At 38.0% G+C, this 15973-nt stretch overlaps 2 protein-coding genes across 3 annotated transcripts; one reads left to right on the top strand and one right to left on the bottom strand.

Moving 5' to 3' along the window:
• Nucleotides 1-125: 125 nt before the first annotated feature.
• Nucleotides 126-6390, bottom strand: LOC124644977 (ATP synthase subunit gamma, mitochondrial-like). Its single transcript, XM_047184676.1, has 5 exons — nt 6299-6390; nt 5651-5883; nt 1409-1572; nt 782-946; nt 126-486 (listed from the first exon to the last, which is right to left on the bottom strand). The coding sequence occupies exons 1-5, from the start codon at nt 6388-6390 to the stop codon at nt 220-222; spliced, it is 921 nt and encodes a 306-aa protein (XP_047040632.1). The 3' UTR covers nt 126-219.
• A 565-nt stretch (nt 6391-6955) lies between these two features.
• LOC124644975 (protein henna) lies at nt 6956-15867 on the top strand. Of its 2 annotated transcripts, none has more exons than XM_047184674.1 (6): nt 6956-6978; nt 12627-12930; nt 13041-13400; nt 13995-14257; nt 14550-14779; nt 15078-15867. In XM_047184674.1, the coding sequence occupies exons 2-6, from the start codon at nt 12636-12638 to the stop codon at nt 15232-15234; spliced, it is 1305 nt and encodes a 434-aa protein (XP_047040630.1). In that variant the 5' UTR covers nt 6956-6978; nt 12627-12635; the 3' UTR covers nt 15235-15867. The 2 variants fall into 2 exon arrangements, with proteins under 2 accessions (XP_047040630.1, XP_047040629.1); XM_047184673.1 differs by lacking the exon at nt 6956-6978 and adding an exon at nt 8960-9093.
• Nucleotides 15868-15973: the final 106 nt, after the last annotated feature.

Below are 15973 nucleotides of genomic sequence, written 5' to 3'. Positions count from 1 at the left end.
CCTAATTGTATTATTAATGTCTGGTTAAGTCATTTTTTTCATAACTATGACAATATCTACTCGCTAATTCGAAGCAGTCTTGACACAATAACAAATGAAATAAAACATTTATATAAAATACTTACAACATTATAATAACGCATCAAGTGCACTAAATTAAAAATATGTAACATTCAATAAAATAGCATTAACACAAAAATAAATAACATAGAAAATATTTCACTTGAGTGCCGCGGCTCCCGATATGATTTCAATGAGTTCTCTAGTGATGACGGCTTGCCGGGTCCTGTTGAAGAGCAGGGTTAGCTTCTTGATCATTTCGGCTGCGTTCTTGGTGGCGTTGTCCATGGCCGCCATACGTGCAGACTGCTCGGAGGCTGCTCCCTCCTTCAGCGCGTAATACAGGAGCGCCGCTAGTGTCCATTCTGCGTAGCACTCTAGAGCGTCTTCGTCAACGTCATCGAAGGCCATCATGTTGGGAGCATTCTGAGATCACAAGCAAATTCAAATAGTCAACATTTCAAGTTGCTATGAAAGTCTAAGAGAAATTGGTGTAGAGAAGTTAAACTAATAAACTAAAAAATACTATATTTCTTCAACCATTCGTCTTTGGTGTGGTAACGATGTACTATTAAACCATTTCAAAAGAGTAATATTTTACCTTCAAAAACTATATCGCCATAGCAATCTTAAAGTCTTCCTTGATGAGAGATTATATTAGGGATTCAATCATAAGGACGCTGCCTGGCGCTTTATGAGGGTAAAAATAAGTATATGCTACCTCAATTGCAGCCTTGGTGAAGACTGGAATAACGTTGAGTTCGTACTTGACAGGCGTGTAGTACTTGTTGTAGTATATCTCGCCGATGTCGTAACTGTACCCCGCCTCCGTGATCACAGCGGCCAGGAGCGACGCGTCTGCAAAACCAGGCGCCAACCTGCCCACCTGCGGTTTAAACATGTACCTAATTGTATGAAAATCGCTTAATTACTAGCCCTAAAAGCGTATCGTGCTCAAACCTGAGCTCTATTTCACTTTGTGCCATTTATGTCACTGTTTATTGAAGAAGTCTTCAGACAGAAGTTGTGTCAAATGAATTGGCGCTCCATTTATTATAGGTAGGTACTGGACTTAGTTTTGTACAGTGAGAATGGAAGCTGACCCCAAATTAGGCAGAATAAAGATTGAGGATACTCAAGCGAACTTTTCTACTCATAGCATTTAGGAAATATTTTATTGTAATTTTTTGTGTGATATTCAGCAAACCAACTGAATATACTTGGACCTGATAGATGGCACTGCTGTCGATGTTGTCAGTTAGTAGGCAGGTATTAGGTCCAAAGTTTGCCAGGTTGGCGAGTTTCTTCATTTTTTAATCTACATAAATATAAATACGTTTATACGCACATCTTTGACGTTAAGGAGCATATGAGGAGCATAGACGCGGCGCAGTATAAGGCGGGCCTTGTCACCAACACACACGAGCTTGTGATTAGCGCCATCTGCCAGGCGTTCCGTGAAGTCACGCTTGATGCGGCGAGCTACGCCACTGTGCACACCACCGCAGAGACCTGAAACGTACACCATTCAAATCTTGATTAATTTCTACTGGAAGTCACCACCAAGTGCTGCCACTGTAAAGGTGCGTCTACACGATGCATGTAGCTGGAACAAGTTAACATGTGACAAGAGCTATTTGCTGCTGGGTATTTTTGCTTTGGTACATGCGCGAGTCACAGGACCCGCACGTTTTTAAAATGCATGTAACCTGTGCATACATGTGCCTCAACATGCACAAGCTACTTGCACCGTGTAGATGTCCCCTGACGTCATGAAATTGTCCTCTTCGTGAAATGGTTGCGGTTGACGAAAAAGCTCTTATCGTTAAACCACGCGTATAATGTATAGTGCGCCGTGGCTAGATCAATGTCAAATCGTTTGTCAATACATTGAGTTAAATTCGTGAATAGATACATCAATTACTTCATGAAATCGACAAGGTTATTTTGATTAGATCGTCAAATAAATGTGACACTGACACTCAATCATAAGTCAATGGGTAGGCTACTGATGGCTTCCAAACTATAACGGAAAATACGAAAAAAAAAATAAGACAAGACATAGGTAGTAATCTTCTGGCAAAGATGAACTTTTAATAAATCTAGGGTTTCCAATACCGCTTTTGTCAAAAGAAGCACACTCAGTGCCAAGTTTTGTACTTTAAACGTGAGATAGATAATTAGTTGCAATATGCGTCACGCGCCTGATTAATCAGAGCCGTGCAGCGCGGTGCAGCGCGGCGCGTTCAACTGCACGTGCATGGTGCATTCACTATCACTCGCAGAGGCCAACGATAAACTGCACTGCACTTGTAATCAGTCACTCCCCTGTATTGTGCACACCCTTTCTTTCCACGATGAAAGGAGATTGGGCAAGAATGTATGAAGTTTGGTCCAAATGTCCACCACGAACGAGACCCATATAATTAAATAGTCCACTTAATTTAGAGTAACTTTTACTAAGAAAGTAAAAAAAAAACAATGCCAAAAAAAAGTTATAGCCAAAAATGTATTCTTAGTTTTCGGTAGTTTTTGTATGTTATCATTATTATTTTTTATTTTATTCCACTTCCATTTCCGCACTTTATCTAAAACTAAGATGAGTTATTTAATTTGCATATAAACAACCCATATTTTTTTGCCCGATGGATGACGAATCACTAACCAATTGAGGCGCCAGAAGTGCTTGAATATACTCAGCGGTGCCTGGATCTAAGAAAGTTCGATGTAACTGGCGGTATCTTCTCTCTTATAGTGAACAATTGTATTTTGTCAGAAAGTACGAAAATCGAACATTACGAAAAGTAATTGAAAAAATGAAATTGATAAAATCTATGCAATGAGTTTTTTGATTTTGCTATAACTTTTTTCTGGCACTATATTTTTTTTTACTTTCATAACAAAAAATGTTCCTTATTTAACGGGCTATCTAGCCATACAGGTCTCGTTCATGGTGGACATTTGGACCAGAATCGCCCATTGTCCTTTAAAGGTGCCACTATGCTGAGCCGAGTCTCCGGTCTAAGAGAAAGGTGCCTACTACTTTAAGAACAATAGATCTTCTATTGACATAGGTGTGTTCTGTGGACTGGTTGATCTTCCTGTCTAACTCTAACATAATGCTACAATAGAGATATCATTTAAAACTGGATGATACCAGTTTGTACAGCTGAGGCACGTGGGAAGAGATTAGCATTAGAACTATAAAACGTGCTTAATTAAGACATGGTCAAACCAATACTCTGATTAAGAATCGCAACTATAAGCACTTCGAACAATGTCAATACTTTAGTCAGGAGCTTACGTTTCAAGTATTTGTTTTGATAACGAACATTTGACCAATCGTGTATAATATTGCGTTGTAATGGCAGACTATTGACGAAAACCTGAACTTTATTGCAACAGACCTCTGAGTCAATAATTACGCGTAAATAACTGCTACAATATAATGACTACTATTTAAAACACGTTCTGATTTCCGGCCTATTAGCGTGGCAGCCATACCTAATACGAACTAAATAATAACAAGAACAGAGCTGGGCTTATGTCTTGTAAACAATAAACAAAAAAATATGATAGCATTAAACAAAAAAAGAATTCTAAATACCTAAATTCCAAACACGATTATCGCTATCTTTGAAAGCTAAGTTAAAGTTCGTAGCAGATTTGACAAAGTATTAATACTTTCGCTATGCTGACTTTACGGACAGTTTCAACTGTCCTCGGTTAGTGGTGCTGGTGGTCATCCCGGGACCACAACAATTCAATAGATTTTTGATAGATGCAATAATTTCTAAAGTGGTCGCGAATATTAACTCCATACCTATTGGGTGGCTAAGGTTAAACACTCCATACTGCGGCTAGTTACATGAATCATAGCATCACATTACCTATCTAAGGAATCACCTAGTTTTTTTAAATCTCCCTTACCAACAAATATTGAATAATTCATCTAAAAAGACATTAAGATGTCATCAAGAAAGAAGCTAAAAAGTTTACTAAGTACTACAAACATGACTTGTTTTTTTATTGTCTTATTTTCCTCAATGGACTGGCGTCATCAACATTAGGCTCCAGAACAAATACGCAACTGATGTTGTCGAAGTCGAAGGTATTCGGCTATGGCTGTCGGTCGATGCGCCGTGATCCCGATAACCCCTCTCGCGCCAAACTGTGCGTATCTGAGCACCTACGACGACGCACGCCGCTCGACTCGCGTCCCTCTTATCTGTCCACTTGTTTTTTTATTAACTGTTCCAATTTAGGGAGTATTAACATTTATAAGAAAATTGCGTTGTATGAATCTTGTCGATAAAAAAATCTGGAAGCAGGCGGTAAATACCAGCTTGCGTTATCTATTGCATTAATTTGATTAGCGATGCATCGCCAAAAAAATTTTTTAGATTGTTTATAGATCAACTTTTTTAATTGCAGTATGCATGTAACTAAAGCAGTACGTAAAAAAGAGTAATGAATCTATAATTAAAATGAAGTTATCTTAATTACCATTCTTGACCGACTTTTTACCGTCTCATATGTAGGTCAGTAAGGTTGCAGCTTTCCCGGTCACTTGTAAGTTTGAATAAAATATTATAACGTGACAGATTACTACCGAGGATTGGAGGCCATTCAAAGATATAAAACTCGCAGGTGTATGAAGTAGTAAAGTACATATGAAATTTCAATAATGTAAGTAAACTGGGATACCAAACAAAATATGTTACACGGAAGTTTTACTGAACAAAATGTATGAGAGGCTTTTTTCCTTAGAGTTTTCATGAAGTAAACATATTCTCGCTGGATGCGAGAAGCTGAAAATCGATCTCAGTGGCGTGCACTTGGAGAGGCCTATGTCCAGCAGTGGACTGCGATAGGCTGATGATGATGATGATGATGAAACATATTATCATAAAAAGCCATAATGGACGTGCGCGAAAAAGGTTTTTTCGGAATTGAATGCCTCAACAATTAAACAAAGATAAAATGCGATATCTGACATGGGGCCGCGAGCGCAGCGAGCGCGAATTTTTTTGGGGATGCAAAGGATAAAACAGTCAAAATTGATAGGAGACGACCAAAGCTAGGGCGGCTTTTTCTGAAATTTTATTGGTTTAATTTTGCCGCCCCCTAAATAGCATTTGCCCCAAGCTACGCCACTGGTTGATCTTAAATCGTTTTTAAGAATCTTTAATTTTGAAAATGTCCTTTCAACAGATGTACCTAACTGAAACCGGCAGTGTAAGTAATATTCTTAGCGCTATTGCTGTGTTTGGAAATATTGAAATTAAATCATTAGTAAAAAGATATTGTATTTTTTAAATATTACGTGATAACTCGCAAGATTTGCCGCCCCCTAGGACGTGCCGCCCGCGTGCTGTGCACGCGCTGCACGCCCGCTTACGGCGGGCCTGATTGTAACTGAGTTGTTAGAAAGGGTAGGCAAATGTTTATTTAATAATCCTAGTGCAAATAGTATTATAATATTAAAATAGTAGTAACATAAGTATAACGATCTACTTTTTGAAATAAGATCATATAGGTAACAGTGTGAAAGCTATACCAGCAGCTATAAAGCGAGACCAAAAAATACCTCGATCAGATGTCATGGCAATGTAAATCCTTTTCATTTTCTTCTCCTTCTCTTTATCGACAGGCTTCTGTTCAACCGTGGTGGGTGGTGGTGGGGCTGCTGCTTTCTTCTTCTTTTTATCCTTATCCTCATCGTCCACCTTACCCAGCACTAGTTGCGACATTTCATAGAATTTACGAGGAGCATACCCGAACGGTCGCGCTGCTTGCAGGTCGCGCTCTGCTTTCGTGAATCTGATCAAACCAAATAATGTATAACGTTAATCTGAAGCTGTTGTTTTTGGGATGGCACGTTAAACTGTTGGTCTTGTCATTGAACATCCTTGGCAGTCGTTACGGGTAGAAGAAGCCAGTAAGTCTGACACCAGTCTAACCCAGGCGTATTGAGTTGCCCGGGAAACTGGGTTGAGGAGGCCAGATAGAGCAGTCGCTCCTTGTAAAACACTCCTTGTAAAATTGCTCATGGTTAGACTAGAAGCCGACCCCAACGCAGTTGGGGAAAGGCTCGGGAGATGATGGTAAATGTGAAGCTGCTGCAAAATAGGACCTATCCTCCAAGCCAGACGGTAAGTAGAGCAGGTCATCAGGTAGGGTCGCCCAAGATAATCTGACATTGTCAATAAGCTACTGAGGAAGATGAGATGATTACTTGCTGGCTGACACCATTTTCATAGTCTTGGTAATTTTCTGAATATTCTTGATCGACTTCAGCCGTATGGACACTTGCTTTAGTTGTACCATAGTTGGTTTCAATTAATTGCGCTTCGTATCAATAGATTCGCTTAGAAAATATTTTGTATAATAAGTGTCATTGTAGCTCCATACTTTTGACATTGATTACCAGTGTCATTAGGTAAGCGAAAACTAAACTCTTTGCTTATATTGCAATAAAAAGTTTGTTCAGCATTTTTACTCTTTTTACCAGTTTTTTTTACTTCGTCGCGGACTCTAGCAAGTTTTTGATGAAACAACAAGGTAAGTGTCCTTCTGCATGTCGGGGCTGCGGGATGATCCAAAAGGTAACCAACGCGACGATCATTTGATGATCCCCAAAAAGTTGGTCTTTTGTGTAATCAAAACCTTACACTTACATTTACAGTATAAGAAACGTAAGCACTTTGTTTTATTTGGACAACAATGCCGTTGTGTTTGTGTAACCTTGCGGAAACGGAAACGCAGTGTTCCTGCTGCAATATTCTGCATGCCTTAGGCGCGAAAAAACTACGGCCTTTGTATATAACTCGTTCATTGAAATGACTTTATTTAATGTCAATGTAACCGGTGCAGTGGTCACTCTGGTGGGTCAAGAAAGTACGCGGAAATTAGAAGGTGAGGTTACTCTTTATTCTGAACGATTTCACTATAAAATAGGTTAGTATCGAGCGGCTACTATTATACTTTTGCTGTAGCTATTTTTGCGTGAAAGAATAACAAACATACATCCATACATTCTCACAAACTTTCACCTTTATAATATGAGTAAAATAGACGTCCTATATGTAAGCACTACGTAATAAACAAAATTTATCGGATTTGAATATCACTGTTTATGTTAGTAATCAATTGCATCAGCTGAAAATGTATTTAAACAACTGATAACGTTATGTATGACTTGCTTACTCTCAAGGTTTAGACGCGTCCACCCCCTTTTTATTAAAAAAAGTATGTTATATAATATTATATGCGTAAAAAGTGTTTACTTCTAAATAAACAACACCATACTTTTCAACGTTTGAAATATTTTTTTCATATTCATTATCTTTCTTCCCAAACTTTTCTCTCTTATAACATTATATCAATTAACTACTTACGAGACAATAGGTATTGAAAATATTGCAAACAATAAGATCGAAGAAAGTCCTCGAACAAAAAGCACTAAAAACATTCAGTGAAGGAATTAAATAAGTAGGTGTACTTTTACCACCTTTTCCTCAATCTTAAAGCACTCGTCGATTCTGTACGGAACACTTCGTGTCAGACTACGTTAATTGAACTTAACAGGTTTTTTAATCAATTATTTTTGACCCACAGTGTATGTATACAGATTCTTCTAGCAACATTTGGTACATTTATCAAATAAATAAAACATTTATTTCAATACAATATTTATTAAACATACATAAGTATTTTTAATAGATATTTGAGGAGATATGTTATCTAGAGCGTCCACCTCCGACCTCTAGAAGAGCGCAAATTATTTCGATAACGCTGCACTCTATCAATGAACTGTACCCATACATTCTAATACTTTAGAATTGGAAACACTGGGTATATGTATCTAATGACTTTCTTAATGTCTTCATCTGATTTAGAATATGCCTAAAAGGTTCCTAATTTTTAATCTCTCTAGTTCTCCAAGTTTGTAAGCAAGAACAACAAACTGTGTAAGAAAAAACATGTAAGGTTTCTTATTAAAGTTATTCTTGTCGCATATTTTCATGGATCGACATAAATTAATGTTTTTGCACGCAAAACTGGTTCAACGGCATAACATAAATTACCAACAAAACAACATATTTGACATTAACTTAACCGAGTACTTGATCCAATAAATAATAATGCGATCAATAGCGTCGTATGCTTCTATGAGTCAAGGTCGACCTTCGTGTGTTAAATAATACAATATTAAAAGTTGTACAAAATAAAAAGTCCCAAACGCAACAGCTCGGGTATATTGCATAGACGATCTTTCCATCTGACATTGAAGTGGGAAGTGAACTGTGCTCCGTTACAGCTCGGAGGTGATAAATAGTGTTTGAGAATTTATCTACAAAATCTTTTACGCTGCCGCTAAAGTCAACGAAAATATCCCTTGTGCCAATGAAGCTGTTTCAGTCCTTGCGAAAGTTTTGCTAGAAGTAGTCTTCTTGTGAATTTGCTATGAATACTCTTCTTATATGAAGAAAGAATGCACGTTAATTCACGGCAGGTTCAAGGCGTCTTTTCCGCAGGGTTTTTCCAAGCGCAGCGCTCGGTATGACACGCGAAAGCAAATAATTGATAGCTGCCGGCTATAAAAATTACGTTCAAAACCGAACGACAGTTTTTTGTCGGGCGTAGTCATTGGTGTCTATGAATGAATGTCTGTGAATGACATGGAATCACAGTAGCTTTAACCATTAGCCTACAGACATTTACCTCAAATGATCACCACGAAATGCCTTGTACCTACAAGTAAACGACTCGTAGTCAACTTCGGACTATTAGTTGAACTTAGTGTGATCACTAATTACTAGTTATCATTAAAATGCCACATCCACGGAACTCTCAGTCGGTGTAACGCGTCGTGACGTCACACACGGCTCATAAAAGCTGCGCGCGCGCCGCTCGCGTTTGTTTACACTGCCAGCATTAGTTACCTCTAGTGTCGCGAGTACAAGCAAGATGATGGGCATACGATCCAACACTGAGGAGGTGAAGCTCTCTTCATCACCCCCTGACAAGGTTAGTCATAATCATTTAATATCATTTGGCTGCAAAACAGCACTTTTCGAATGTCAAGAAAATATACAATAGACAGCCCCCAAAATGCCCACCCTTCAGCACTTCCTATGTATTTTTTCTGGGAAGAAGATGTGGCGCAACAAACTCCCCAGCAACATTATTTTATGATTCCAATACGAAGTGTTTATTTTAATAATGTCGAAAATTGTTCATAAATATGTCCCTATTTAGTTCATAAGCTTGCGAAATGAAATTGTTATTGATTGACATCGATGTTCAATAGTTTATAAACATTGTGTCGTAAGCAATCAATTGATAAAGCGTTGAAGTTTTGCATCAGCGAAGTATTTATGTTGATTGTTTTCCTGTATACAATGATTCAGGATTTTATCTGTAAAACCCTATTCCCGAGTTGACGGATTAGATTCATCGAAAGAAAGTTTAAGCGATTTCCCCAAGTTCATGCAATGTTTAGGAAAATTAAGCAGCGTAATAATTTACAAGGGTTGATATTTAACCATTTGAGGTTGTTGCAACCATGATCGACCCAAACTCATTCTGACTGTATGAAACAATGTTGTAAAGCTATATATGTAAGAGGACTAGAAAGTATCGATATAATAACTGAGGCTGATGAAAATGACTGAAGCGTTACAAGCTCTTAGACTCAGAAGTTAAATCAAAATGAAAATTTATTTGCATACTAAGATATAAACCAAACTGTACTAGATCAGTTACTTCTAACTAACACCAATCCATCGTACCTCAGCTACTGTTAACATAACTAGTTAATTTGAACTGACCTAATCATGCCAAGGCAAGTTCTTAAACACGTTCCGACATTTAACCAGTTAAAGTCAATTTGAAGCAGTTTGGCCGCAAGATCATTATTTAACGTAGGCCAACAATTACCCAAGTTTAATTCATATCAATTAAGTAATCCATCAAATAGTATCTAACAACATTTACCTAACCACACGATAGGTAATAGGTACGTACCTAGCAAGAATTTAGATTTAGCCATTCTGATTGCAGTTTAATCATTGCCTTCAGGAAAATACTGTCAATAATATTTTTGTTTTTAACTAAAGCAAGATTTGCAAAGATTATCGATATCGATAGACTGTTGATGCAACTAGTGTAAACAATATTTTGTTATTGATCTGCGTGTTGCTCTCTTATGCATGATGAAAGTTGCACCCTCCTGAAATGTCATGTATATTACACTCGCTGTTAATTACATTATTGTTGAATTTATATTCCTGCTAATAATACAATTCCCAATTAAATTAATGAAACTATTGGGGGCCTAAGTTTCACCTCATAAACGTAATTTTTCTTAACACAACTATTTAGGTACTTGTTAGGTAACTAACTACTTAGGTAGTTGTTTTAAGATTAACCAACGTATATTTAGTTTACGAAAATGGGTCTCAGATGTTTTTTGCTACATTTTCTTCTGTGGGGATTTGAATGGAATGTAGACGGGGAATCCGGTGACAGTTTTAGGTGATATTCAACTCGTAGAAAGTACTTGACTGCCACCATTCCACGTTATCAGCCAGGTTAGAGAGGTCAATTTGAGTAGCCGGCGATACGGCACACTGGAATGTGTAATATTTTTATTAATGACAAGACAATGTGTAATAGATATAAGAATGATCTTACCAAATATGTGCTTTAATGAAATAACTCGTGAGCATGATATTGACTTATTTTGCACTAAGACGAAAGTAGCAAGAAAACTTTTAGCTAAATCATTTTTTGACAATGAAGCACTGGCTGGTGGTACTCAAATACACATGGAGCAAATAAAAAATAAATAAAAAAAAATCATTCGCATTAGTTAATCGTGAATATTATATATCTGTGGAGGCTTGTTATTAGCAACTGGATTATATATTTTTGTTAACTATTATGTTATTAATCTGTAAGCCTACTTAAAATGAATAAAATAAAATAATGTTGCATTTATTTGTTTGTAAACATGTTTATTACATTTTTAAATCCTTACTCAATAGCATTAAATGCGAAAGTAACGCTGCTCTTTCCGGCTTTCGCAGTAAAGCTACTGAAACGTTTGAATTGGGTACACGGATATTCTATATCTTGAGAAAGAATATAGTGCATTATTAGGTGGTAATTCCCTCAAGAGCAAAGAGCTAGTATATATTCTTTATAAAAGGGTTAAAATATAAAATATAGGTGACCAAGACCACCTATACTGATAGCCGATAATCTAGAAACAATTATAAATCAATTTTATGAAAGATCGGCTAACTACGGGTCAGACTCGAGCAGTCAATGTAAACAAAATGTAAGTAATTGAAACAGCATAAGAAGATAACAAAACGCTTTTTCCTCCGCCACAAGTTCACCGACAATATAAACCTCAGTTTTTCTGTTTATACCCGTCAGGGTATCACCCAAACTGATGTTTATATTAAAAGCTCAGTACAGAAAGTCTCTTTAATAGATCGTGCATAAGTGCGCAGTCTAATGGCTGAATTGCCATCGGATAAAAAACAAAGCTGAAATCAGTGTTTTCTTAACCTTAGAGGATAATCTGTCACATGCCTATTGTTATTAATTCCATTATACTCATACTCATTGTCAAAATACATAGGTATTACATAAGAATTTCAGTAGCAGAATGAACTTATATCGCAATAACTTTGTATATTTTGTTCATTTTGGGTAAAACACAATCATCATAAGTCATCCATTAATCGTCGGGTTATCTCTAAACTTCAATTATAAAACCAATGTCAATACTAAAAAAAAACAAGATAAGACATTTGTTTAATATTCGCAATTAAATTATAATTAAAACAATGATAATACAATTTTCATTTAACGTTTTATGGCGCCGTTTATTATTTTAATAAAAACTGAATAATTAAAATAAGTCATTTCAAAAACAGCTTATGCACGATCGATTCTTCGAAGTATGAATATTAAAAGTGAAGATCAAAACGGAAAGTTAAGCTGAACTATTGCCTCAATGGCAATAGTTCAGCTTAACTTTCCGTTTTCACAATCTCTACTGCATTATTTGCTAATGACTGGATTATCTATCGATAAGCTTGGGGCGCACACACACTGCATCACATGCATCCGGTGCTGCCTTCATCTCAGGGAATAAAGGTTATCTGTCACTTGAGAGCAGTATGTGATGAGCGTGGACCAACAACCGCTGTGGCCACCCCGGGGTTATCGCGATAATTCTCCGCGCAACCTGGATGTGGCCTATTTAGTGCGCCGCCCCTCTTATCAACTGTATGGACCTATGACGCCAGTGACATAATAGTTTCACTTCAAATGCTCTAGTGTTTGCTTCCCGATAGTTATGACAATGCATTTGATTGATACAATTGTGAAATTGTTTGGATCTGGACCCTTGTTTATTCATCTAGTTTTAGACACGGGATCATTACTCGTGATCCTGTGTCCGGAGAGAGTCCTCCAAAAATAAATTGCTATAATTTATTTTTGAACAAACATTCTACAATAATAATAATTACTTGTTCCAGCCAAAACTGATGGAGGGAGGCAACTACATCCGTGAGGGTCGTGACTCCAGCAAGTCGACATGGCTTCTGTTCTCTCCGGCGACCCCTGACGAAGCTGGCGCGCTCGCTAAGTTCCTTAGCGTTTTCTCCTCACATGGAGTCAACCTCATGCACATCGAGTCCCGTTCCTCTGCCAGAAGACCGGGTTACGAGTTCATGGTGGAATGCGAGCATGGAGCTGGAGACTTTGGAGCCGCCCTTGATGAGCTCAAGAATAACGTTGGTTATTTGAATATCATCTCTAGAAATTATAAGGATAACAGATGTAAGTTGTTTTAGAAAGTTTGTTTTGTTAAATTGCTACTATATCTAACCTGCTATTCAAATTGCTCAGTGGTCTGTCTAAAATATTAATCAACAACTGTTCTTCACTAGATGCGGTGCCTTGGTTCCCTCGTCGTATCCGTGATTTGGATAGATTCGCAAACCAAATCCTATCTTATGGCGCGGAACTGGACTCCGACCACCCCGGCTTCACAGACCCGGAGTACCGCGCTCGCCGCAAGTACTTCGCTGACATTGCATACAACTACAAGTACGGCCAGCCACTACCTCATGTTGACTATACCAAGGAGGAGATTGCCACATGGGGGGCGGTGTTCAGGAAACTCACAGAACTGTACCCCACACACGCCTGCAAGGAACACAACCACGTGTTCCCCCTGCTCATTGAGAATTGTGGTTACAGGGAAGATAATATTCCACAATTAGAGGACGTCTCTAATTTCCTTAAAGGTGAGCTTATGTCATACTAGCCGTTTTCCCGCGGTTTCACCCGCGTCCCGTGAGATCTACTGCCCGCACCGGGATAAAATATGGCGTCGTCCTAATTGGCAGCGATCGCGCGATGGCGCGATGCGTTTTTCATCTAAGACGTCGTCCTAATTGACAGCGATTGTACGATGACACGATGCGTTCTCGTCGTTCGATGAGTTCAAACATACAGATTTCATCAGAGTGTCCTATTTGAACCTCGCAAGTGAGATAGTGAGATCGTGAGATGAAAAACGCATCGCGCCATCGTGCGATCGCTGCCAATTAGGACGACGCCTATAGCCTTATTACTTGCAGATAATATAGCTTGCTAATGGTGAAAGAATATTTAAAATCGGCCCAGTAGTTTTTGAGTTTATCCATTACAACCAAACAAACAAGCCAAGTTTTCCTCTTTATATAATAATATTAGTATAGATTACAAAAATGTTATGTTAAAAAAAAATGAAGCTAATATAAAAATAAAAGAGTTAATAAAAAGACAAAATATTAACCTAATATATAATGATGATTAGATTAGGGACTTAGACTGATCACCCTCGCTTTTAATTTCAGACTGCACAGGCTTCACCCTCCGGCCAGTGGCGGGTCTACTATCATCCCGCGACTTCCTCGCTGGGCTAGCGTTCCGCGTCTTCCACAGCACCCAGTACATCAGACATCACTCCAGGCCACTGTACACACCGGAACCAGACGTCTGCCATGAGCTCCTCGGCCACGCACCTCTGTTCGCTGACCCCGCCTTCGCACAGTTCTCACAGGAAATCGGACTCGCCTCCCTCGGAGCGCCTGATGATTACATTGAGAAACTTGCTACCGTAAGTATGAGTAAAATTGCTTGTGCTTTTATATTAAATGTTCAGTGCATGTATGCAGGTTTTTTTATTATGAAACTATATCAGACTAGATTCCGCTCGTGGCTTCGCCCGCGTGGTGTGGTGGTAAAAAGTAGCCCATGTCCAGGTCCAGTATCTAGGATATCACCTATCTACACACCAAATTTCAACCAAATCTGTCTGTAAAGAATAACAAACACACATCCATACATTCTCACGAACTTTCACATTTATAATATCAGTAGTATTTTTATGATCCGCCTTTCCGTTCCAGTGTTTCTGGTTCACCGTAGAGTTCGGTCTGTGCCGACAAGAAGGCAAGCTGAAGGCGTTTGGTGCTGGCCTGCTGTCGTCCTTCGGGGAGCTACAGTACTGCTTGTCTGATCAGCCAGAGCTGAGGGAGTTCGACCCTGACACCACAGGCGACACGAAGTACCCCATTACTGAGTACCAGCCCGTCTACTTTGTAGCCAACAGTTTTGAAGATGCTAAGGAGAGAATGATGTGAGTTTTTGACAAGTATAAGTAAATATACTAAAATGTAGGAACCTAATTAGTGATTCTGAATTATTGGTAAATTTTTAATACATGATATGAATATTACATTAGTATGGGTTGATAGAATTCTAATTTAGTGGGATAAGTACTGTAAAAAGTACCTAACTAGCCTGGTCAATCAATTATACATTTGTTGGTTACCTATATTTTGTTGTTAGTAGATTGATGCTATTGGTTAAATGTTATTCGTATACTAAGCTACAACATATTAATCGACTCACCTTATACTTACTCTCTTTTCCAGTAAATTCGCACAGAAGATCCCCCGTGACTTCGGCGTCAGATACAACCCTTACACACAGAGCGTGGACATCCTCGACTCGTCTCGCCAGATGAGGGATCTCTTGCGTGAAGTCCACCAGGAGATGAATCTACTCCTCAACGCCATGGAGAAGTTATAGACGTGGAGATGGCATCAGGTATAGTAAAGCTACTAATACGGACACCCAGACAGTGCAGTTAATGATTATGTGTATTTAGAGATTCGGGCTATGCAGTTTCAGAACTATTGTTACCTACAAGTACTTAAACCTTGAAGTTCTAATGCCCGTTTTCACCAGTAGCCCTTAAAATTTAAGTGTCTCCTAAACTAAAAAGGGACACCTACTACTTTAGCAGTTCTTAAGGACAGCTAAAGATAGTTCAACACTTTAGTCAACAGTGGTTTGGCTGGACCAACACTCATAATAATTCAAATGATTATATTCTATTCATTATGAAAAATTATAGCCGATAATCGGCCAGCTTTGGTTAATTTTCAATTTCTCTCAATCAACTGAATGATATCAAGCCTATTTAGTACTGTAGTTATGTTTAGTTTATAGGATAAATTAAAATGTATACTCTCATTGCTTTAAATATCCTCATATTAAAATATCGCGGCAAATGAATATTATTAGGAAATTAAGTTAAGTGAATTAATTATTATTTTAAGAATTACACAAGGATGCAATGATTTACATATGTATTGTAAATAATTTAAGCTTATTATAAGTTAAGTTAATGAAATTAAATAAAAAAATATAATCAGTTAATAATGACTTTTGTACTTCCAAAAGAACCCCAAAAGTTTTATTTTGAATCACGTGTGTAATAGAAAGATGACATTAAATTATCTACCCAGCTTACTTTGGCAGCTAA

Source organism: Helicoverpa zea, chromosome 31 (assembly GCF_022581195.2).
Source record: "Helicoverpa zea isolate HzStark_Cry1AcR chromosome 31, ilHelZeax1.1, whole genome shotgun sequence".
Classification (NCBI taxonomy): domain Eukaryota; kingdom Metazoa; phylum Arthropoda; class Insecta; order Lepidoptera; family Noctuidae; genus Helicoverpa; species Helicoverpa zea.
Note: the sequence above shows the minus strand (reverse complement) of the source record. Positions and strands in the feature narration are given on the sequence as shown.